This window comes from Rhinatrema bivittatum, chromosome 2 (genome assembly GCF_901001135.1).
Source record: "Rhinatrema bivittatum chromosome 2, aRhiBiv1.1, whole genome shotgun sequence".
Taxonomy (NCBI): domain Eukaryota; kingdom Metazoa; phylum Chordata; class Amphibia; order Gymnophiona; family Rhinatrematidae; genus Rhinatrema; species Rhinatrema bivittatum.
In genome coordinates this window covers 30,032,750-30,045,793 of record NC_042616.1, presented here as the reverse complement: position 1 = coordinate 30,045,793, position 13,044 = coordinate 30,032,750, and the positions used below count along the sequence as shown (strand labels likewise).

Sequence of the window (13,044 nt, the reverse complement as noted above, 5' to 3'; positions counted from 1 at the left end):
GCGGCAGTGAAGATATTTTCCCTCTCCCCCCGCAGCCGGAGACCGCCCGGCACGAGACCGGGAAGCACCGAGACAAGGAAAGGTAGAAAACTTTATTAAAGTCTCCGAGTCTCGGACAACAGTACAGGTCGCCATCCGGCGTCTGTCTCATCGGGTTGATCAGCCCCATCCGGGCTAGACCCCAATCCGGCTCAAGGGTCCTTCCACGTGGAGACCCTCTGGGGGTGGTCGCCATCTTGCCCGCGTGGTCATCGGCGCCATTTCCCCCCCTTGATCGCCGTCTTGTGCGCACAACTGAGCCGTGCGCACAGCGGCGAGCCGGGCACACATAACTACTTGTGCGCACAGCGATGCGCACAGCGGCACGTTCACGGTGCCGGGCGCACAAAATAGCCTGTGCGCACAGCGACGCGCGCATCTCGTCAAGCGCAGGCCTGCACGCACATCTTGCACACACAGCGTCTGCGCACTCGGAATGCACAAAAAGCCTCCCGGCGAGCGCACATACGTGCATAGACGAGTTTGAATCACTCCATGCACACAAATCATGGCACCGCCAGCCAAGAAAGCCAAGGGACAAGCCCTCTGCCCAGCCTGCCACTTGAGAGCTTCCCAACATGAAGTGGCCTCTGCCCTATGCCTGCGGTGTGAGGAGACTCAGGGGGAACCGAAGCAAGGCCCCCCTCAGCCAGTAGAGGAATCCGCTCCACCAATGATAGTACCCCCGGACCTCTCTATCCCCGGCTCCGGCCCTCCTCCAATGGGCTCCTCTGGAAACACCGCTGGATTCAATATGGACCCAGGAACCTTTTCCTGGGTGCAATTCTTCAAAGGGCTGCAAACCTTCGTCCAGGCGCAGTCGGCGCCACCTGTGACACAGCCTCAGTTTCCACCAGAAGAACAAAACCTTCCAGGCCCCTCTCATCCTCCCCGAGACGTGCCTCCTCCGGGCAAAAGCTTCCCCTTAGGGGGATACAGACACCTCGGAGGAAGAGCCGGACTCCCTGGAGGAAGGGGAAATCTCTCCAGGGACGGAACCATACCAAACCATGATGGTTTCTTCTCCAAAGACAAGCTATCAGACCTCGTGTCTCTGAGCCTGAAGACGCTGGCCATCCCAGGTTCAAGCTCCGCAGCGGAGCCGAAGACGAACCCGGTTTTGGTCGGGCTCCATCAGGCCTCATGCCATTTCCCAATGCTGCAGGCCGTACAACAACTGATTGACCTGGAATGGAATGCCCCGGAGGCCAGCTTCAAAGGAGGACGAGTCCTAGAAGCCCTATATCCTCTGGAACCATCAGCCAAAGAACGCCATGGTCTGCGTGGTCTCAAAGCCCACCACCATTCCAGTCAAAGGAGGAGCTGCACTCAAGGATGCCCAGGACAGACGTCAGGAATCCATCCTCAAACAGTCATTTGACGTCATAGCTATGTCCCTGCAGATCGCTGCCTGCTGCGCCGTGGTGACACGTGCCTGCTTGTCACTGTCCAGGGACGCAACCATGTCCGTCGAAACATTAGAACTGGCGATATCTTTCCTCACGGATGCGACCTCTGACCTGGTGTGCACCTCAGCCAGGGGCGTCTCATCCATAATGGCAGCCAGAAGGCAACTCTGGCTCCGAAGTTGGTCAGCCGATGCGACTTCCAAGACGAAACTCACGAGGACGCCTTTTAAAGGTGCCTTCCTGTTCGGAAGCTAACTGGAGAAGTTAGCCGACAAATGGGGCGAATCCCCAGTACCTCAGTTACCTGAGAACAGGAACAAAAGAAACCAACACCCCTCTCCCCGAATATCCAAGGGCAGAGGATCACAGCGTTTTAGACCATACAAAAATACATATCAAGCACCTCGCCCCGCAGGCAGGGGCCAGTCCTTTCGGAACAGACACAACAAGAGGGGAGCTGGCTCAGGTCCAGGCCCCAACTGCACCCCACAATGAGAATCAACAGACCCATCCACTGGAAGAAGCCATAGGGGGCAGGCTTGCCCTATTCTACCAAAGATGGTTCGAGATAACGTCGGACAAGTGGGTCCTAACCATCATTCGAGAGGGATACCACCTGGGCTTCCACAACATCCCTCCAAACAAATTTGTGAAATTACCAGAGTGGTTTCCACCGCCCCCTCCAAGAGGACGGCGGTGGAAACCACTCTGACAAAACTGCTCACCCTGAGGGCGATAATACCGGTGCCCACGCACCAACAAAATACTGAGCACTATTCCATCTATTTTATCGTCCCCAAGAAAGAGGGAATGTTCCGGACCATCCTGGACCTCAAGTCCATCAATCGCTACCTGAGAGTTCCTCACTTCCACATGGAAACCCTACGCTTTGTCATAAGGGCAGTACAGCCGGGAGAATTCCTGACCTCTCTGGATCTGTCAGAAGCCTATCTTCACATCCTGGTCCATCACGATCATCAGCGCTTTCTACTCTTCGCAATTCTGGACCGTCACTTTCAAACGTTCACCAAAATCATGGTTGTAGTGTGGCGACACTGAGGAAAGAAGGAATATCCTCGTACATCCATACCTGGACGATTGGTTGGTCAGGGTAAAATCTCCAGAGGAAAGTCACCAGGCAACCACCAGAGTCAAGAATCTACTGCAGAATCTCGGGTGGAATGTCAACGCAACCAAGAGCTGCCTGCAGCCCTCCCAATCACTAGAATACCTGGGAGTCCAGTTCGACACCAAATAAGATAAGGTCATTCTTCCCCTTACAAGGAGAAGGAAACTGATGGACCAGTTGAGAAACTGTTGACCTGTTTCCGCCCCAAGATATGGGACTACCTCCAGGTCCTCAGCCTCATGACATCAACACTAGTAGTTGTCCCATGAGCAAGGGCCCACATGCGACTACTACAACGTTCCCTACTGTCATGATGGAACCCGATGTCCCAGAACTACTCCGTTCGCCTCCAGCTACCGGCAGAGGTGTGGACCCAGCTCCAATGGTGGCTACAAGAAGACCATCTGAGCATGGGAGTAAGGCTATCCCCACCAACCTGGGTTTTGCTCACCAGCGATGAGAGAGTATGAGGATGGGGAGCCCACTGCCAGGAACTGACTGCCATGGGGCAATGGGACGAGGAAGAGTTGGGATGGAACATCAACCAACTGGAAGCTCGGGCAGTCAGACTAGCCTGCCTTCAATTCAGTCATAGTCTCTGGGGCGAATCGGTGAGAGTCATGTCGGACAACGCCACAACAGTTGCCTACATCAACCACCAGGGAGGAACCAGAAGCCAACAGGTGTCCCTGGAAATAGACCCCCTAACATGGGCGGAGGCAAACCTATAAGGGATCTCAGCTGCCCACATCGCAGGAAAAGACAACTTCACTGTGGATTACCTCAGCAGAGAGAGTCTAGACCCAGGGGAATGGAGGCTGTCGACTACAGCCTTCCAGTAAACTGCTGGGGAACACCAGCCATGGATCTTCTGGCAACCCAGTCCAGTGCCCAACTTCCCAAGTTCTTCAGCTGCAGACGAGAACCACAATCCCAGGGAATTGATGCCCTCGTCCAGACTTGGCCACAGGAAGACCTGTTGTACGCATTTCCCCCATGGCCACTACTGGGTGGGATCATCCGCAAGATAGAACACCACAGGCGGCTAGTACTGCTAGTGGCCCCAGACTGGCCAAGAAGGCCATGGTACGCAGACATGCGAAGACTTCTGGCGGGCGAACCCTCTGTGTCTACCATTCTTAACTGGCACTTGTTAGAATGTACGATAAACTACCTATATATACCTTATTTTGTGCCTATTTGTAAACCGTTGCGATGGTACATGACTTAGCGACGGTATAGAAAAGTTTGTAAATAAATAAAATAAATAAATAAATAAAATACCATCACACAGGGACCTGCTCCAGTAAGGACCGATCCGCCACGAAGATCCAACTCTATTCTCTCTTACGGTCTGGCCATTGAGAGGACTCGCCTGAAGAAGAGCGGATACTTGGAGGCAGTGATTGACACCTTACTCTGAGTACGCAAGTTTTCCATGTCTCTAACCTACAAACAAATATGAAGAATATTTGAAGCCTGTTGTGAGGACTGCGACATCCTCCCTCAGACAGTCAAAATCCCCATGATCCTGGAATTTCTGCAGGACGGCTTGAAGAAGGGGTTGTCTCTCAACTCCATCAAGGTTCAAGTGGCCGCACTGGCCTGCTTCAGAGCCAAAGTGGACAGCATCACGCTATCATCCCATCCAGACGTATTCCATTTCCTGAGAGGGGTCAAACAAATCCGACCACCACTAAAGTGGCTGGTGCCCCTATGGAATCTCAATCTAGTACTCGACTTCCTGGCGTGAGCTTTCTTCAGACCTACCCGCGGTCTGTCACTACGGCTCCTGACCTTGAAGACTGCATTCCTAGTGGCAATATGTTCAGCCTGTCGCATCTCCGAACTTCAAGCACTATCCTGTCGGGAACCGTTCCTCAGATTTACACCGGGATCCATACAGCTCCGCACTGTTCCCTCCTTCCTTCCAAAGGTGGTTTCTCATTTCCATCTAAACCAAACCATCTCGCTGCCATCTCCAGATGAGCATAAGGACTCGGAAGACTCACGCCTTCTTCACCATCTGAACGTCGGCAGACTCCTAGTCCGATACCTGGAAAGATCGGAATCCGTACGAAAGACGGACCACCTCTTCATCCTTCACAGCGGAAAGAAACAAGGGGAAGCGGCCTCGCGAGCAACCATAGCCCGCTGGATCAAAGATGTAATCAAGGCGGCCTACGTAGAGGCAGGCAAGCCTCCACCTCTACAAGTCAAGGCCCATTCCACAAGGGCCCAGGAAGTGTCCTGGGTGGAAACCAAGACTCTGTCACCCGCCGAGATCTGTCGGGCGGCGACATGGTCCTCCATCCACACCTTCTCGAGGTTCTACCGCCTGGATGTCCAGGCTCGGGAGGACACAGCGCTCGCAAGGGCAGTACTAAGTGGGCCACGGGCAGCCTCCCACCCAGTTAGGGAGTAGCTTTTGTACATCCCATTGGTCCTGAGTCCATCTGCTACACGCTAGGAAATGGAGAAATTACTTACCTGATAATTTTGTTTTCCTTAGTGTGGACAAATGGACTCAGCATCCCCGCCCACAGCTGCCCCAAAATACAGAAACCTCGGGTGACAATCACAATCCTCGAGAGCAAGACAAGCACGGGTAAGCCAGACCTTACCCCTAGTTAGGACATCCATAGTTGCAGGGTGTTGGCGCTTCTCGGTTGAGTGCACTGGCGGTCTCCAGCTAGAAATCACGTCAACCAGTTTAAGTAAATCAAGTTATCCAAACACACACATATCCACGATTGCTTTTCGAGGAGAATACTGAGGATCTGCACTTCCTGCAGGGGTATATGTACTAGGGCTGAGGTCAGATTGAAATCTGATCCGTCTCCAACTGCTATCAGGAGCACACTATACCCATTGGTCCTGAGTCCATCTGTCTACACTAAGGAAAACAAAATTATCAGGTAAGTAATTTCTCCATTTTTGGAGATTGTTGAGGTAAATGTTCTTCTAATAATTGCACAGTAGCTTTTTGTTAGTTTATGACTTGTTCTCCCAGGGGGCTTCCCCCTCCACGCTACCTGGTGTGTCACAACTGATCCTACCCAAATCTGCTCTCCCATCACCAGCTCCCTCAGGATCTGCCCCTAACCTGCTCAGTTTCTGTCCCTGTTGTGCTTTCTTCCATCTCTGCTCAGCTCTCTCAGGCCTTCACTGCCCTCTCAGTGAAGAAATATTTCCTCCTGTTTCCTCTGATCCTCCCTCCTTCCACCTCTGTACCTGGAGCCTTTTTCTATAGAAAACGTCCCATTCTGGGGCCCTGGTGCAGCCCACAAGGTATCTGAATGTCTCTCTCAATGCATCTTTCCCTTTAGTGCAATCCTCCTGCAGAAAATGAGCAGTGATATTATACTGAGTGACTGTGAGAAACCTAATGCAGTGCTCTTACCCCAGGAACAGGCTCCCCGACCATCACCCCTGAGATTATATCCCACATTGAGCGAGGGGAAGAGCCGTACATCAGGGCTGAGCCGGGATCAGAGGAAGGAGGCACTGGGAAAAGCAGCTGCTCAGGTGAGTGCAGGAATAAGAGGGAACGGGGTCAAACTGCTGAGCTGGAGAGTGGAAGTGCAGAGACCCCTTCACAAGCTCCTCTGCAGATCTCTGGAATCACTCACAGGGTGTCTGTGACAGGCAGTGCTTGTGCCTGGGTCATTTATTCATATTCAGATACCCAAAGCCATAGAATGAAGGGTCGGGGTCTTCAGATACCTTTTGTGTTTTCCCTGTGGTATTTGAGCTTACAGAGTCCTTTTAAGTCTTTTTCTTTCTCCATTGGTAGCTCAAGGTGTTACATTCAGGTACTGTTGGTATTTCCCTGTCCCCAGGGGACTTACAGTCTAAGAAGCCTATTTACAAAAGGTTTTCTCCCATTTTGTCTCTATGGGAAAAATTAATGTCACAGCATTGCTTAAAACTGAAATTAAAAAAATAAAAATGACATGTCCTCTTCCATTGGCCTTCCAGAAGCTGCGGCTGATCCCATCCTCTGGCATCAGTTTCACAGAAAGAGCGTTGCTCGTGTTCTTAGGGAGCTTCTTAATCCATTTTAAATTACCTTTTCTGGAACTTTTGTTTTTATTTGCAATTAAAATTGTTTATCATAGCTGCAGCTTCCAGCTGTCTCCGTTGCACTGTCAGGACCCGATGCGGATTCAAGTCCAGAGAAAGATTTGCTTCAGGGCTATGAATTGGCTTCTGCTGGTGGAGTGCTGAATATCGCTTTGGGTTGGCTTCACTTGACGGAGGAGGCCCGTGCCTTAGCCCATGTTTTAGCAGCCATTCGAGCGATACCGGAGGGCTGGCAACTAGAGCAGAGAGTCGGGACTCGAAATGCAGGTTTCTTTGTGACTGAGAATGGCCCAGATATGGTAAAGGCAAATTCCGATGGGAGATTTCAGGGGGGGGGGGCTGATGTTTTGCTCACAACCTGCACCTAAACCTGGGGTCCAAGCATCAAGAAAATGTTTACCTGCAGGAGTTGCTAGAGATGTGCAGGGGAATAGCTGGGCACTGCCCCAGAAGTGTGAAAGGTGGAGCTGGTTCTCCGTGAAAAGCCGGATGATTCAGAGATGCCTCCCATTCCTCTCACTTCGGGATATCAGCACCCACCGGAATTCTCCCTTTATGGGGCGGCAGAGGTTAGCAGAGCAGCAGACACCCCTTCGTGATCTGTCCTGGGGCAGAGTCCCCTTTAAGAGTGACAGGGAGGAGCTGAGTTCCAGGAGTGCCACCTCGGGTGATGTCATCCCCAGGGGCGGATTGGCCTATCGGGGCATCGGGCATCCCCCGGTGGGCCGATCGCTCCAGTCACGTGGTCCGCCCTGCGCGGCCGTGACAGAGCCGCGCTCGGCAGACCACGTGACGTGTCCTGGGCCGGCCTGGGCGGCGAATACCCGGGCCGGTCCGAAATCGTGAGTCCGCCGCTGGTCATCCCCATAGTAAATATCCTGGAGGCAAAGTTGGAGGGCTTTCAACAGGAAGAGGGAATGACGGATGTGGTGCTGTGCCATCTGGACTCCTTGCAAAAGCAGGTGACAAGAGACTACGACCTCGCACCAAAAAATAACACACACATGCTCGCTACATTTTATGATCCCCCCCCCCCTGTAAGAGGGCGGCTTTCCCTCCAGTCTAATAGTCTGCCACATCTGAAGAACATGCTGCCAGAGAAGGTCAGCGAACAGGAGCTGAGGCAGGGTAGGGGTGGAGCAGTGGGGCCCCTCGGACAGTAGTGCAAGTAGGAGCAGCCCCCTGTCACCTAGTGCTTCCTCCTCTGCTTCAGCATGCCAAAGCCACATTGCCCGTAAAGAATCCTCTTCTCTAGCACAGGCTATAATGAAAGCAGCTGGAAAGAAACGGGGACATTTTTAATCGGCCACGCGCATAAAAAATTGGGGTTACGTGCGTGGCTGGGCCTTGCGCGCTCGCGCCGTGCACATTTTGAAAGCCCCGCCCCTCCCTTTTCCTTCGGCCCGTTACGCACAGAAGTGCCGGGCCGAAGGAAAAGGGAGGGGCGGGGCTGGAGGCGGCCGGTACAGCCGCCATTTACCACTGTGCTGAGGAAGCGCGCGCCGGTGGTCAGCTGGCGCGCGCACGTTGCTTCTGTGCAGGAGGAGCAGCAACTTAAAAAAATTAAAAAAAAAAGTAAAATAGGTTAGATTTAGGCAGCGGGGAGGAGAAGGGAAGGGGAGGTCAGGTAGAGGGGAAGGGAAGGCCGGGATTCATCGCTGCGTAAAAATAGCATTAGTACCCCGCCTTGCGCCCGTGGCCCCCAGATTTTAAAACATGCGCTCGCCGGCGTGCACATGAATGCGCGCGCGTAGGATTAAAAATCTACCCCAAAGTCTGTCAGCCTACCCAAGCAAAGGGGACACCAGGATACATTTCTGAGACAGGCTATTGAGGTCATGGACACAGATTAACTGGCACATTGGTCACACAAGTCTTCCATCTGGCCAGACCTAGCCAGAGTAGCTCAGCAATATCTGTCCTGTCCAATTATTGTGCTTAATGAATGAGTCTTTTTGATGACGGAGGCATCATGAGCCCTCATCACTCAAGGATGTCACCACAGCTGATGGAAAACAAAGTGTTCTTGAAAATCAATCTGCCTTTCCTTGAGCTTCCAGATTTGCCATGCAAGTGGCAAAATGAATGAAAGCACTTTGAAGGCCTTGTTGCTGCTCTGCCTGTCTTCTTGCCATGCGCCCACTAATCACTACAGGGACCTGACTGAAATGCATCCACTGCTTCTGACTGGTAGGCCTGAATTACCCCCACAGGAGCCTGATAGCGCACACTGCATCTGCTTGCCATGCCCCAGATATGACCACAGCGGTCAAACACACTCCTTCTGCCTGCTAGGTTCAAAACACCACCACAAGGGCTTAATTGAAAAACATCCACTGCTTCTGACAGCTAGGCCTCAATTACCACACAGGGGCCTGACAGCACACAAAGCTTCTGCCTGCTATGCCTCAAACACCACCACAGGGGCCTGACAGCACACACACCTTCTGCCTGCTATGCCTCAAACACCACCACAGGGGCCTGACAGCACACACACCTTTTGCCTGTTATGCCTCAAACACCACCACAGGGGCCTGACAGCACACACACACCTTCTGCCTGCTATGCCTCAAACACCACCACAGGGGCCTGACAGCACACACACACCTTCTGCCTGCTATGCCTCAAACACCACCACAGGGGCCTGACAGCACACACACACCTTCTGCCTGCTATGCCTCAAACACATCCATAGGGGCCTGACAGCACACACACACCTTCTGCCTGCTATGCCTCAAACACATCCATAGGGGCCTGACAGCACACACACACCTTCTGCCTGCTATGCCTCAAACACCACCACAGGGGCCTGACAGCACACACACACCTTCTGCCTGCTATGCCTCAAACACATCCATAGGGGCCTGACAGCACACACACTCCTTTTACCTGCTATGCCTCAAACACATCCACAGGGGCCTGACAGCACACACTCCTTTTACCTGTTATGCCTCAAACACCACCACAGGGGCCTGACAGCACACACTCCTTTTACCTGCTATACCTCAAACACATCCACAGGGCCTGACAGCGCACACACTCCTTTTACCTGCTATGCCTCAAACACATCCACAGGGGCCTGACAGCACACACTCCTTTTACCTGTTATGCCTCAAACACCACCACAGGGGCCTGACAGCGCACACACTCCTTTTACCTGCTATGCCTCAAACACCACCACAGGGGCCTGACAGCACACACACACCTTCTGCCTGCTATGCCTCAAACACATCCATAGGGGCCTGACAGCACACACACACCTTCTGCCTGCTATGCCTCAAACACATCCATAGGGGCCTGACAGCACACACACACCTTCTGCCTGCTATGCCTCAAACACCACCACAGGGGCCTGACAGCACACACACACCTTCTGCCTGCTATGCCTCAAACACATCCATAGGGGCCTGACAGCACACACACTCCTTTTACCTGCTATGCCTCAAACACATCCACAGGGGCCTGACAGCACACACTCCTTTTACCTGTTATGCCTCAAACACCACCACAGGGGCCTGACAGCACACACTCCTTTTACCTGCTATACCTCAAACACATCCACAGGGCCTGACAGCGCACACACTCCTTTTACCTGCTATGCCTCAAACACATCCACAGGGGCCTGACAGCACACACTCCTTTTACCTGTTATGCCTCAAACACCACCACAGGGGCCTGACAGCACACACACTCCTTTTACCTGCTATGCCTCAAACACCACCACAGGGGCCTGACAGCACACACTCCTTTTACCTGCTATGCCTCAAACACCACCACAGGGGCCTGACAGCACACACTCCTTTTACCTGCTATACCTCAAACACATCCACAGGGCCTGACAGCGCACACACTCCTTTTACCTGCTATACCTCAAACACATCCACAGGGCCTGACAGCGCACACACTCCTTTTACCTGCTATACCTCAAACACATCCACAGGGGCCTGACAGCGCACACTCCTTTTACCTGCTATACCTCAAACACATCCACAGGGCCTGACAGCGCACACACTCCTTTTACCTGCTATACCTCAAACACATCCACAGGGCCTGACAGCGCACACACTCCTTTTACCTGCTATACCTCAAACACATCCACAGGGGCCTGACAGCGCACACTCCTTTTACCTGCTATACCTCAAACACATCCACAGGGCCTGACAGCGCACACACTCCTTTTACCTGCTATACCTCAAACACATCCACAGGGCCTGACAGCACACACTCCTTTTACCTGCTATGCCTCAAACGCCACCACAGGGGCCTGACAGCGCACACACTCCTTTTACCTGCTATGCCTCAAACACCACCACAGGGGCCTGACAGCACACACTCCTTTTACCTGCTATACCTCAAACACATCCACAGGGCCTGACAGCGCACACACTCCTTTTACCTGCTATACCTCAAACACATCCACAGGGCCTGACAGCGCACACACTCCTTTTACCTGCTATACCTCAAACACATCCACAGGGCCTGACAGCGCACACACTCCTTTTACCTGCTATACCTCAAACACATCCACAGGGGCCTGACAGCGCACACTCCTTTTACCTGCTATGCCTCAAACACATCCACAGGGGCCTGACAGCGCACACACTCCTTTTACCTGCTATACCTCAAACACATCCACAGGGGCCTGACAGCACACACTCCTTTTACCTGCTATGCCTCAAACACATCCACAGGGGCCTGACAGCGCACACACTCCTTTTACCTGCTATACCTCAAACACATCCACAGGGGCCTGACAGCGCACAATCCTTTTACCTGCTATGCCTCAAACACATCCACAGGGGCCTGACAGCGCACACTCCTTTTACCTGCTATGCCTCAAACACATCCACAGGGGCCTGACAGCGCACACACTCCTTTTACCTGCTATACCTCAAACACATCCACAGGGGCCTGACAGCACACACTCCTTTTACCTGCTATACCTCAAACACATCCACAGGGCCTGACAGCGCACACACTCCTTTTACCTGCTATACCTCAAACACATCCACAGGGCCTGACAGCGCACACACTCCTTTTACCTGCTATACCTCAAACACATCCACAGGGCCTGACAGCGCACACACTCCTTTTACCTGCTATACCTCAAACACATCCACAGGGCCTGACAGCGCACACAAGAAAATTATTACTTACCTGCTAATTTTCGTTCCTGTAGTACCATGGATCAGTCCAGACCGTGGGTTATGTCCCCAATCCAGCAGATGGAGTCAGCCCAAAGCTTTGAGGGGGCGTCACCATAAGTACTAGTACCCCCTCTGCAGGAGTTCAGTATCGAGTATATCAGAGCCCGAGTAAACAGAAAACTCCCAATTGGATCAAGTTGAAACAAGACGGCAACAATAAGCCGCTGAAGTGAAATAGAGAAAAACTGGAACCATCCCACCAACGGGTGGGGGTCACGAATATAGCGTGTCAACCTCCATCAACAGTGAAGACGGGACACACGTGAAAAACAACAACAGGAAGGCACTACTGTAACATGAAGAACAGCTGAGGAGAATCAGCCCGAAAGACAGCAGAGCAGGAGTAGAACCCATATGCGGTGGGCGTCTGGACTGATCCATGGTACTACAGGAACGAAAATTAGCAGGTAAGTAATAATTTTCTTTTCCCTGTACGTACCTGGATCAGTCCAGACCGTGGGATGTACCCAAGCTTCCCTAACCCGGGTGGGATCCTGCAAGGCCTGCTCGGAGAACCTGTTCGCCAAAGTGTCCATGGACGGACGAGGCGAGGTGTAGTCTGTAGTGTCTCGAGAACGTGTGCAACGATTTCCAGGTGGCCGCTCTACAGATTTCCTGCGACGATACCGAGTGGCTCTCCGCCCAGGAGGCCGCCTGAGAGCGTGTAGAATGCGCCACAATACCGGGTGGGGGAGTCCGCCCCGTCCCGATGTAGGAAGCGGCAATGCCGGCCTTCAGCCATCTGGCAATAGTCGTCTTCGAGGCCTGGGACCCTTTCCGGGGACCAGACCAAAGGACGAAGAGGTGGTCCGAAGTTCGAAAATCATTCGTAGCCTCCAGGTAGGACCGCAGCGTACGCTTGACGTCAAGGAGACGGAGAGACCGCGGTTCAGATGAAGAGAAAGATGGCAATTCCACCGTCTGATTCACATGGAAGGCGGACACCACCTTCGGGAGGAAGGAAGGCACAGTACGAAGTGAAACGCCCGAATCGGAGAACCGGAGATAAGGCTCTCGACAGGACAGAGCCTGCAGCTCCGAAATACGCCGAGCGGAACATATGGCTACCAGGAACACCGCCTTGAGAGTGAGGTCCTTGATCGTCGCACTCCTCAGAGGTTCAAACGGAGGTCCCGACATGGACCGTAGTACCAGGTTGAGGCTCCAAGATGGA

The 13,044-nt window shown here is 52.9% G+C and overlaps 1 protein-coding gene across 2 annotated transcripts in view; it reads left to right on the top strand.

Annotated features, from left to right (window-relative positions):
- LOC115085871 (oocyte zinc finger protein XlCOF6-like) overlaps window positions 1-13,044 on the top strand; it is a 34,123-nt gene that overhangs the window by 9,484 nt on the left and 11,595 nt on the right. The window contains exon 3 of one of the 2 annotated variants that reach the window (XM_029592398.1): window positions 5,986-6,105. In XM_029592398.1, coding sequence (XP_029448258.1) covers window positions 5,986-6,105 — 120 coding nt within the window. Of the gene's footprint in view, window positions 1-5,906; window positions 6,106-13,044 lie in introns of both variants that reach the window. The other variant, XM_029592399.1, reaches the window with a different exon arrangement.